This window comes from Monodon monoceros, unplaced genomic scaffold (genome assembly GCF_005190385.1).
Source record: "Monodon monoceros isolate NGI ecotype Baffin Bay Population unplaced genomic scaffold, NGI_Narwhal_1 Super_Scaffold_13, whole genome shotgun sequence".
Taxonomy (NCBI): domain Eukaryota; kingdom Metazoa; phylum Chordata; class Mammalia; order Artiodactyla; family Monodontidae; genus Monodon; species Monodon monoceros.
The window spans coordinates 71222317-71233676 of record NW_021703769.1 but is presented as its reverse complement, the minus strand read 5'-3'; the positions used below and the strand labels follow the sequence as shown (position 1 = coordinate 71233676).

The 11360-nt window shown below is 46.8% G+C and overlaps 1 protein-coding gene across 2 annotated transcripts; it reads right to left on the bottom strand.

Moving 5' to 3' along the window:
• Positions 1-834: 834 nt before the first annotated feature.
• FUS (FUS RNA binding protein) lies at positions 835-11033 on the bottom strand. 2 transcript variants are annotated; one of them, XM_029220507.1, is made up of 15 exons: positions 10945-11033; positions 9368-9392; positions 9122-9276; positions 8221-8365; positions 7870-8051; positions 7447-7654; positions 5807-5841; positions 4260-4292; positions 3361-3464; positions 2873-3002; positions 2527-2628; positions 2268-2391; positions 1833-1933; positions 1570-1717; positions 835-1260 (listed from the first exon to the last, which is right to left on the bottom strand). In XM_029220507.1, exons 1-15 carry the CDS (start codon positions 10955-10957, stop codon positions 1221-1223), a joined length of 1545 nt encoding a protein of 514 aa, XP_029076340.1. In that variant the 5' UTR covers positions 10958-11033; the 3' UTR covers positions 835-1220. The 2 variants fall into 2 exon arrangements, with proteins under 2 accessions (XP_029076340.1, XP_029076341.1); XM_029220508.1 differs by having other exon boundaries at positions 8221-8362.
• Positions 11034-11360: the final 327 nt, after the last annotated feature.

Below are 11360 nucleotides of genomic sequence, written 5' to 3'. Positions count from 1 at the left end.
TGAGCTGGAAAAAAGGCGGGGGGGGGGAGATTTTTGGGGTCAGGAAAGGCATGTTAAGGTTGACAGGCACTAGAGTCTGAGGTTTCAACTCATCGGCCCCAACCTTTGCCTTTCTCAAAATTATCAATGACCTCAGCCCTCTTGGGTATAGGCAGAATGTAAACATGACCCAGCTAGACCACTGTCTCCCTAAAGACACCTACCAAAGCCCCACCTTCAGGAAAACTAATGGGGGGGTCACCCTGAAAGATAAAGAACTGCCTCTACCTTACTTTCCCAGCTAACCTTCCCCCCTTTACCATCTCCTCTCCTTCCCAAGTCTCTTTCCCTAAAATTCAGCATCCTCTTAAGGCCTAGGCAAACAACGTTTGGGATAGGAGTCTGTCCCCTTCAGAACAATGATTTCAGAACGAAATGCCAAGAAATGAAAATGAAGTGATCAGACAGGGACTCCATCCTGGGGTCGACCATTTCCTGAGAAACGAGAGCCACATCACCCATGCACTGGGCATGAAGTGAGCAAGGCCACGGAACACCTGCCATTAAGTAGGTGCTCAGTTACTCTCCTTCCTTCAAAACACCCAACTGGCTAATAACTATGTGCTCCAATCATGATCAAGCTTGAATACCACCCCCAAAGCAACCTAATTTGTTTGAACCCCACTCAGAAAAGTGCCAGAAGAGCCAAGAGGCCTTAAAAAAAGAACAGAACTACTATAATAAACTCACTAAAACCAGCATGTGAATAAACATGGTAAAAGAAAAACTTCCAAATGGTTGGACAATTCTGGGCCAACACACCACATGTTTCTCATTTACCACTTTCATTCATCTAGTTTTTACCATAACAGAAAAGTTTAATCTCTACTTTCAAGGATACACTTGACCTTTTCTCCCTGAAACAAGTATCAAACACTTTATTCCAGTTCCTGCTAAGTGGGAACAAACAAATTATTCCAGTTCCCACAAGGCAGGTTGATCTGAAAGAGGAAAACTCCCCACATTCTTGACCTGGACATCAATGCTCCAGGACAGTGAAGAGGGGGAAGAGGAAGAAAATTTAACTAAAATGATGGTTTTTAATGGGAACCAGAGATATGGTTACAATTACATAGTCCGACACAAAAAACCCGTGGGTGATCAGGAGTTGGAAGGTTACAAAATAATGAGGGTAACACTGGGTACAGGAAGAAAGCTGCTCCAGAACTTCAGGAGCCAGGCTAATACGGCCTCTCCCTGCGATCCTGTCTGTGCTCACCCCTGCAAGAAAGAGTATCCATTAGGTCTGAGTTACCAACCTCTCTACCCACCCCACCCCGGAAATCCTATCTGCCCCTGCTACCCAACCCCAAGAACTAGCTCATATCTCCCTATAGGTATAGAGAGTACGTGGGAGTCTACAGATTAGCTCCCCCAGATAATCTTCCTTCCCTCCTTCCCTACCCACTATGGTTACAGTCTCAGCTTTCCAACCTAGCCCTCAAAATGAAACCACTGTCCCAAAACCTTGCAATCCCACGACCTCTGTTCAACTGCTCTACTTTCATTTCAATTTAGAGTCTTACTTACCTGGAGTCCATCTTGCCAGGGCCAAAGCCACCTCTGTCCCCACCACCCCGGCCCCCTCGGAAGCCCCCACGGTCCCCGCCTCGGCCTCGGTAGCCGCCCCGATCATAGCCTCCTCTGCCACCACGACGATCGTCTCCATAGTTTCCCCCTAGGAAAAAATAAATATGATATATCCCCATATCACATCCCCCAAATTCCTCCTACCTTTCCTCTAGCCTCCTTTTGATCCCAACTCCATATCACCAGCTCTGCCTCTTCCTTACCCATATGAGAGCCTCCTGGTCCCCCTCCTGGGCCATCTGGTTTAGGGGCCTTACACTGGTTGCATTCATTCCTCCAAGAGAAGTTCATGTTCTCACACGTACTGAGGAAAATAAGACAATTAGTCAGGGCCGGGGGGCGGTAAGACAAGACCTAGAATTACGAACACTCCAGTTACCTTACGGATACGTGAGGAAAATGAGGCCTCGGAAAAGCAAAAGGGCTTGTTTCTCAGGAGTGAGCCAGACAAAAACTGCAGGTTATTGAACCCAGTCCAATATCTTTCCCACTAGAGCTACCTCACCTAGGTGACTCCTGGCCAAGCCTGTCAAAGTGTACCTTTGACATCTATTAGTCAGAAAACACAAGCTCTACCATAGTACCAAAGGGCACACGTGTAAGAGGGCTGAGAAAAGAATTAAAGAAGTTTCACTCACGGATTAGGACACTTCCAGTCCCCTGCTCGCTGCTGTCCTCCACCGCCACCGCCACCGCTGGGGAATCCTCCTCGGCCACCGCCACCACTGCCACCACCTCCATAGCCTCCACGGCCCATGGGTCCTAGTGTAGACACAAGAATAGGTCTGCTCCGCTTCCAAGTTTGGTTAACCTAACCTTCTCTCCCATGCAAACCCTTACCATCCTCCCTCCCTTCTCTCCCCATCACCTCTTACGCCAGCAGAAGTAGCTCCTCACCTCCTCGCCCTCGGCCTCCACGACCATTGCCACCACCCCGATTGAAGTCTGCTCGCCGAGTAGCAAATGAGACCTTGATAGGATTCCCAGAGAATTCTTTACCTAAAGAAATAAAGGAGGTATAAAGAGACTTTTTATTAAGACCTGTGGGTCCAAAAACACACTTGGTACAATCAAGAGAAGACTCTGCCTTCTTGTAAATGTTTACAATCTCATGAAACCTAAGAAAAAATAAGACCATGCCCAAATAGGAGTGTTGGAAGACTCACAGAAATCCTCAAAACACAGGCCATTTCCCAAAGCTAGTTACCCTGTCCCCCACCCCTGCCAGCCTCCGCATACATACCATCAAACCAGTCAATAGCTGCTTTAGCAGAAGGTGGGTCATCAAATGACACTGTTGCCTCTCCCTTCAGTTTGCCTGTTTCCCTGTCTGTGTACAGATTAATCATGGGCTGTCCTGTTTTCTTATTTGTCTGAAAAAATCAACGTGAGGTAACATCAGTCTTAAAGAAGACAGCACTATCACCACCATACCTTTGTATTTCACGTAACTTGAATTAAAGCCGTCAACTATAACTGTTTCTCACTTCAATATTAAAAGATGAAAGTAAAGATTATAGACTACAAACTCAAAAGTTTTAGACACTCCCTTTTTTACCAATTGTGCCTCCTTTGTGTTAAAATGTGATTCCCTTTAAAAAATGGCAAAGGCTAATGTTCTTTCTTCAACAAATTAAGCAGGCAACCATTAAGACTTTTTTTTTTCACTAAGGTGTGAAATCCAAAAGCCTGCAGCACTGATAGAAAGCACCCACTCTGCTCCACAAGTACCTTAATGATACCAATCTGCTTGAAGTAATCGGCTACAGACTCAATTGTAACATTCTCGCCCAGGCCTTGCACGAAGATGGTGTTGTTGTCTGAATTATCCTGTTCTGCTTGTCAAACGCAGAAAGAAACATGAATTTGAAGAGAGGAAACAAGCAAAGGTAAAACAAGTCAGTGACTCTTAATAACCTAACTTTAATACTTGCTATTTCGCTTTCAAAGAAGAAAAATTCTAAAGCAAGCAATATACTTTGGTTTAGGTCGGACAAAAGAAATCCCCATCCCTTCTATTTTATTATCTGAGTACCAATATGCCAGCCACTTCACAAATTTAAATTTAGTTTTACAACTACCCTTTGAAACATGTTGATGCTCACTAAGAAACCAGGGCTCAGGAGTTAACTGCCCAACCACAGAGTAAGTACACCAGCTGTTTGTCAACGTTAAGACCCCCAAGTTAAGAAACCTATTTTACACTAAAATCCAGTATATAAACATAATTAAAACAAAAAATACACTAAGTGCTTCCCTTTCTGTGTCCTTTTCGTTCAATAATTTGGTTACGATCCCCATTTTTAAAAGCCACTGCTTACTGAACCAGCAGTTCAGGATTATGGTCCACACACAGATGCATCAGCATCTCCTGAAACTTGTTAGCAATGCAAATTCTCGGGCTCCTCCCAGACCTCCTAAATTACTGGGAGAGGAAATCACCACATCAGGTATTTCTGATACATGGCTCATTTATAAATCACTGTTAAGTATAGCTACACCTAAACTCCCTTCCCTACATTTTCCTTCTTCTCTACCCCTGTTCTTCACATCCCTTTAAGTTTCAAAGAACATCCAGGAAAAGTCCTGATACCACTTGAGCCATTCCTTCATGCCACCTCTGGACTTACCAGAGTCATGACGTGATCCTTGGTCCCGAGGGCCTTAAGTGACATGAAAAAAAAACAAAAAACAAAAAAACAAGGAAAGAGGAGCCGTTAGTCAACAGGCTGAGAAAGACAAGGAGAAAAATTCACACCAAATCCAAACTTTTGCAAAATATCAGGTAAGTGCTCACAGCCTCACTCCAAACCCTGTCCTGGGTTGCCTGCCCAGAGAAAAATCCTAGGCAGGTCTGGGGAAGACAGAGGCCCCTTTTCTTAAGATCTGTATGTAACCTGAGTCCCCACAGGGACAACGCCACATTTCAGAAAATGCTGCCTCCCTCAGCTCAGGCTGGGAAATGTCCTCAGCACAGACTGGGAGGGCCAGGAGGGAGACCCCTTGAAGTTAACCAACTCATAGCTTGGCCCTGTTCTCTCACCCCAGAGAGAAATGGGCTCACCACCAGCAATGTGATATGCATCCATACAGTTTCTCCAAACTTTAACACCAAAGACACTTATCCCTTGTAGAACAATTTTTAATTTCATCTTTAGAAACCATTCTTAAAACCATGTTTGTTTTCCCCAAAACCACATGAAAATAAAAATCATACATAACAGCTATTGTATTTTTTAAGCATGTCCCAGGGAACACACCAGAAATCTTATTTCCATAATGCAGCCTCTATTTTTTTTCCAGAGACCATCTTTGACCAAAGTTTATCTGAATTCATCATAAATAAATATTGTACCCACACTCAATGACACCTAAATCATGAACCCAAGCCTTTGGCTTTAAATGTTGAGACAAATCAAGAAACCTTTTGTTAGTTAACCAAACCAGAAAAGTTCCAGCTTACTGGGAGACTTCTCAAATTTGCCATTTTTCCATGAATTCAGTTTTGTGCTGTTTAAGACCTGGTTATTTCCCATGAGCCACACACACTCCCAACCTTTCTTGGAAGTAGTCCACACCTTCCTTCCCAGAGCTAGTTTCTATTTGCCCATCTGAATTGAGTTTAAATGCGTGTATATAGAATCGCATTGACACCATTCAGTATTTAATATATAAATATATACCAACTTCACCATCCTCAGGGCAGGGCAAAAGTTCACATCCCTCGTCCAGAATTAAAACATTTGGAGATTGTTATATACACACACACACACACACACACACACACACACACACACACACTAACCTCGGACACACTGATCAAAAGGATCCTAAAGCCAAGTCGGCCCCACGTGTTCCAGCACACTCTCCAGCTTCTCATTACGGTGCTCACTAAGTGCCGGGTGTGGCAACACTCCTGTCAGAGGCCTACTTAAACACCTCTTATTTAACCTGGGTCAAACCCAATTGGTACCAGATGCCTGCTGAGTCTTACCCCTGCCTGCCTCCAGGTTAGCACACATCTGGCAGCAGGTGGCATTCTACCCCACCCCTTTCTGGAGGTGGTTCTGGACACTCCAAAACCTTTGACACTTAAAACACGCTAAGACATCTGCAAATGAACAATCAGACAAAGCATTGCTGGGAGTTGGGAATTTTGGAAACTCTGTTCACTTACCACCAAATTTATTGAAGCCACCACGGTCACTTCCGCTGGAGAAGACAAGTTAGAAGAAAGGACATGAAGCTTCCAACGGCTACAAAAGGGCGGTTTTTGATTTTGTTCAACATTCCCCAAACATGGGTAGGTGTTTTGGGAAAATGATAATACAAATGGCTACTAAAATACATTCCCCTTCCTGACCACCCCTTGTCTGACCTTTGAGCATGTCACACACACGTGTGCAATTTCTCAGACACAATTTTTAAGGATTTTGCTTTAAAAGGTTATATATCTATTTCCTCTGGAAAAAAAAAAGACCCATTTTCCTTGGTCGTTCTTCCGACGTAGCAGATGTTTTTTCCTCTTGTCGCGAGTGGATGACAACCCAGTAGTTGGTTTAAAAACCCTACCCCCGATTTACCCAGAAGACATTTCACACCAGGCTGGGGTAGCCCTGAACACATTTTTGTGGTTTTTTGCTTTGAAAGCAGCAAGCAGACCCAACCCTGTTCCATAAAAAGTCAAAACCAAAGGCAATTTCCCCTTAAAGCGAGACAAACTTAGCTAAGCCCTACCCTAACTACTGAGCTGTTTTTGATCTCTCCCCACCCCCGGGGTCACCCCTTCTAACACTGTGAGAAGAGCGGAGTATTTTGCAATGTCACCTTTCATACCTGTGGCACATAAAATGCAGAGCAAGTTAACAGTCACATTAACAGTTGTTTTTCTTTTTAAAGTTTTGCATTAAACACACGCACACAACAGAGTTTTCCTTATTTTGTACGGTTTTTGAGATTGCCCCCACCCACCTCTGAATACTTACCATACACAAACTCTTTAAAAAACCTACTTTTTCCCAAAAAGGAGTAACACACTGACATTCCTCCCCTCTCAAGGGAGACAGAGTAGGGTCCTTCAAATCATATTTACCAACAGATTTGACAAGTGCTTTAACATTAAATCTAAGGTTTTACTTCAACTTCAGCAGGAAGGGGAGGAAAGAAGGTCCAGTTGGACAAGTAACCAGAGGAAGGGGGACAGTGGAGCAAATAGGTGGGATACCACTGCCAAGCGTACTGTATTTTGTCCAAAAGGTCTGCACACTTCAGATAGCCCCATGAACCAAGTCACACACAAAATCATTACTGTCAGTCAAATGAGTGCTCGTGGATTCAAATGACTACAGAATACAGAAAGAGAGAGTAGCCAATTCCTGGAAGCTCAAGTCAGGTTAACCATTTACAACTTCCTCAGAGGACACATGGGAATACAAGTAACAAGTAACAAGTTTCCCTATTACCAGGAGTGGGATCATCGGTTTCCCTTGCAGAGAAAGAAGCCTTTACTTCCATTTTTCTTGCCTAGGATATCAATGACTCCAATCCATATACACCCATGTTTCTTTTTCTTCAGAAATAAAAATGTCAGTACTCAAATCTCTATACAGAGGTGTGGGTAGAAGTTCAGGTTCCCAAGTTCTCACAAAAATAAAATGGGGATGTATGAAGAAGAAACAGTCAATGCTCCTAAATCAAAGCCCCCACAAATCCCTAGAATAAGACTAACCATGCACTAAGGGACTAGGCTTCAAGGGAGATTCATGCAACCCTCCACACTGCTCACTGATGTTACTCCCTGGCTCACAAGACACCTACCCCATGCCGCCTCTGCCTCCACGGCCGCCTCCACGACCTCTGGGTTCATAGCCACCACTGCTGCGGCTGTAACCACCGCCACCGCCCCGGCCACGGCCCCCACGGTCCTGCTGGCCTCCCCCGTAGCCGCCGCCACCACTCTGGTCCTGATTGCCATAACCGCCGCCGCCACTACTACTCATGGAGGACTGATCTTGGCCATAGTTACCTGTCAGGAAAGAAAGGATGCCTTTAAGAAACACAAAACAGACTGTGAGGTGGCACAAAGCAGTTCAACTACACCAGGTGATAAATGACAAAAAAAATTAAAATGAAGCTAGGAAACAAAAGCGCAACATTTTTAAGAACCTTTTAGGGAACGGGTCGAGCGGGATACAATTCCTTACAAAAAGCAGGTATGAGACAAAGCTGAAGACATCTCACCTCCACCACCCCCTCCACCTCCACTGCTGCTGTTGTACTGGTTCTGCTGCCCATAGCCCTGAGGGGGATTATAGCTTTGCTGCTGTCCATAGCTTTGCTGCTGTCCACCATAGCCAGACTGCTGGCCATAGCCCCCACTCTGGGGCTGCCCATAGCCGCTGCTCTGAGAACTGCTACCGTAACTAGGGAAAAGGAAAAAACAGAATCATAATGCCAGCATGTCCAAAACCTTCTTTCACTTTCAGTACACCCCATTCTCTGTACCCAACAGAGGCCACCCCCGTTAGTCCTCATGCTCACTCATGCACCCCTAATCTTTCAGTCCTCTCCCCTCTCCCCACAACTCCTTACCTTCCCGAGGCGCTGCTAGGAGCTGGCTGCTGGCCATAGCCAGGGTATGAGGACTGCTGCCCGTAAGACGACTGAGAACTTTGGCTACTGCCATAGCCACCAGTTGAGCCATATCCCTGGGGAGTTGACTGTGTGCCATAGCCTGCTAGAAGAAAAAGAAAAAGGAAGTCACAAAAACTATGATGAAAGAGAAAAGGCAAGGAATGGGTTGAAGAAAACATTATATACCACCTAATGCTACCCATACTTGAAAAGTCAGCCTCTTAGAAGATGCTTGGAAATCCTGCAACTCACAGTCAGAGATTACCCTTCTCTTTTACCTTAAAGCTTAATATTCCAAATTCTACCAACTTCAGAGATCCAGTCTCATCCCACCCACACCAAAGCCAGCCTCCAGGACCACCACTAATCACAGCCCAAGAGATCCCTATTAATTAACAGCATTTCAACCTGCCCATAACGTGTGCAGTACAAATAAGACAACCCCATATTATTTACACTTCAGGACCTCAGGGCAAATTCCACCTCCTGGTGTATCATGTGATATACAGCAGTCGGACTTCAAACATCTTCAAGGAAGCCATTTTCTCCCTTTAAGTATCTAAAAGTTTTCTCCCTTTAGGCAATACTCCCACACACACACCCCGCCCTCCCATTTCACTTTCACTCTTAGGGGAAATGGGGAAAAGTGCAACATAAATAGAAAAGTAAATAGTCAAAGAAAATAATAGGAAACAATTACAAACCAATTATGTATTTTTGTTTGAAAGGACTCAAACGCTGAAGTGCTTTAAGGGTCATAGACTGGTTAAAGCAAACATTTCAGCACTGCTTAGGTTTGAAAAAAGCAACATTCAGAAACAGCAGGAAGAGGTGGGGTGACCCACTAAAAGAGACTCACTGTTCTGGGCCTGTCCGTAAGAACTACCATAGCTGCTCTGGCCATAGCCTGAAGTGTCCGCTGACTGGCCGTAGCCACTGTAGCTCTGCTGTCCATAGGGCTGACTGCTCTGCTGGGAATAGCCCTGCCCAGGCTGGGTTGGGTAGGCCCCATAACTGGAGAAAAAGACAAACCGTGCTCTCAGACAAAAACACCTTAGCCACCCTTGCCCTTTACAAACTCTGGAAGCCCAGAAATGACACTCACCTTTGGGTTGCTTGTTGAGTATAGTCTGAAAAACAAAAACACAATTATATTACCTTCAACCATCCCTAAGAGTAGACTAGAGTGAAAAGTCTTAACTCAAGCTAGCTTTGGGGACCCCAGAGAGGAAAGTCAACGAGGCATAAATTCCCACATGAAACCCTAGTTGAGAGGAGCAATCTGGCAGACCGTAGTCAAGTTTTCTTACAATAAAGAAAAGTAAAGAAACAACGAATTTCTACAGAGACCAAGAAGCCTTAAGTACTGGAAAAAGCAAGAGCCTTGGTGAACAGCTCCAATTTTCTGCAACTTCAATCGATGTCAGAAACTGCACAAATTTACACATATTTCCTTCTCACACCCGCTCGAAGACAAAAATATCACCGAAAATCAAGCTAAAGTCACACAGCTGCTTCAGCAGAACAGGTTTTAATTCAAGCCAGAGGCAGAATTGTTCGGAACGTAGCCTCCACTTTCTCAATCCGAAAAACCAGAAAGTCTCCAAAGAGGCCGCTCTTCACCCTTTGCCCAATCTTGGAGACTGGAAACGGAAGCTTTTAATGCAAAGCTAGCTAACCAAGAGAAGAGCGCTCTTTGATCCCAAACAACAGAGATCACCATCAAAGAGCGGTCGCCTCGGGAGGCAAGTCGACTGGTACTCTAGTCCCCAGCCCTGTGGCTCCCCACGAGTGCGTTTTCTTATCTCCTCCTTGCCTGCCTCGGGACTGTGGGCGGACTCGGCGAACCGAAGAAAGAGAAAGCGCTTTTAAAACGCCACATGTTAGACGCACTGGCCAGATCCACTCGTCTCGCCGGTACAGGAAACGAGGCGCTTCCTCCCGCAGAAAAGAGCAAAAGGACCGGGAGAAGGTGTAGCCTCGGGCGGCCGTTCCTTTCAGTAACCACCTCCGAGAGAGGAAATTTAGGCGGGAAAAGCCTCGGGCCGGGTCCCCAAGTCCGTTGGACCACCCCCAGCCGTTAAGCTGGCCCAAGCCTCCGCCCCCGCCCGCGTGGCAAGCGAGGCGGGAACGAGGCGGTCCCGCCCCTTCCCGAGGGACCCCGGGGGCAAGGCCCAAACCGGACGCGCGCCGCGGAGCCTCCAGCGAAGGGTCTCGCGACAAAAAGCAGGGCCGACACGAGGCGGGAGGGGGGATTCGCGCCGCCAGAAAGGGGGGAGGGGCCAGCAGAGCGCGTGCGCGCTCCGAATGCCCGGATGCAGCACTGCGACAAAGCGGGCCCGAGCGCGAGGCTCGGAATGAGAAGGAGAAAAGGCTACAGGGACCGGGCATTTCCATCCATGCCTCACGTTTCCAATCACCAAGAAGTGTCCCTCGCAACCCTCACCTCAAGGAAAGGGGCTGCGAAGGGAAGACCTCCCGCCCCGCGCCAGGCGCCAGAGGAGCGAAACAAGATGGCGACATCGGCCTCCCCCTTCCACCCCTCTCCGCTGCTTCCCGCCAGTGCTGCGAGAAGACCCTACACGCGATCGTCGCCCAGGTCCCACCGAAAAACAAAAGCCCGACTGGAAGGTAACAAGGCCCGGGGCCGGCGCGCCACCGCCGCCTCGCGCCCTTACATACCGTTTGAGGCCATGTCCGCGCACGCGCGCACAGGCCGACAATCAGCAAGATTCCAACACCACAGCACCGACGCCTCGAGGACTGAGCAGCCCCGCCTCCTGGGTCGAGGTTTATGTACGCCTCCCCGCCTACGCATGCCGGGGGAACGCACCAACTGCGTAAAGGAAAGGGGGAATCGTGGCCGACTCCTGCAACTCTTCAGGGAGTATAGAGGACCCTAGCAGGCAGAAAGGAAGCGTATTAACTAAGAACCTTGCAAATAATACATATAATCCTCTGTTTTTCTGACAAAGAAGTTATATTTGCTTTTCAGGACTAAGCCCACGTTTCACCCTTACCCCTATGATGGCATAATGGTACAGCCCGATTACCCTCTGGGGGCGGGGCGAGGGGCCCAGGGCGGTTGCGGGCGGAAC

Bases quoted from the DNA above. Each gene is read 5' to 3' on its own strand.
- FUS (XM_029220507.1), bottom strand. The intron at 2,392-2,526 runs GTGAGGAGCTAC...TGTCTACACTAG, and splicing joins TGGAGGCCGAGGGCGAGGAG to GACCCATGGGCCGTGGAGGC. The intron at 1,261-1,569 runs GTAAGTAAGACT...TCTTTCTTGCAG, and splicing joins CCTGGCAAGATGGACTCCAG to GGGTGAGCACAGACAGGATC.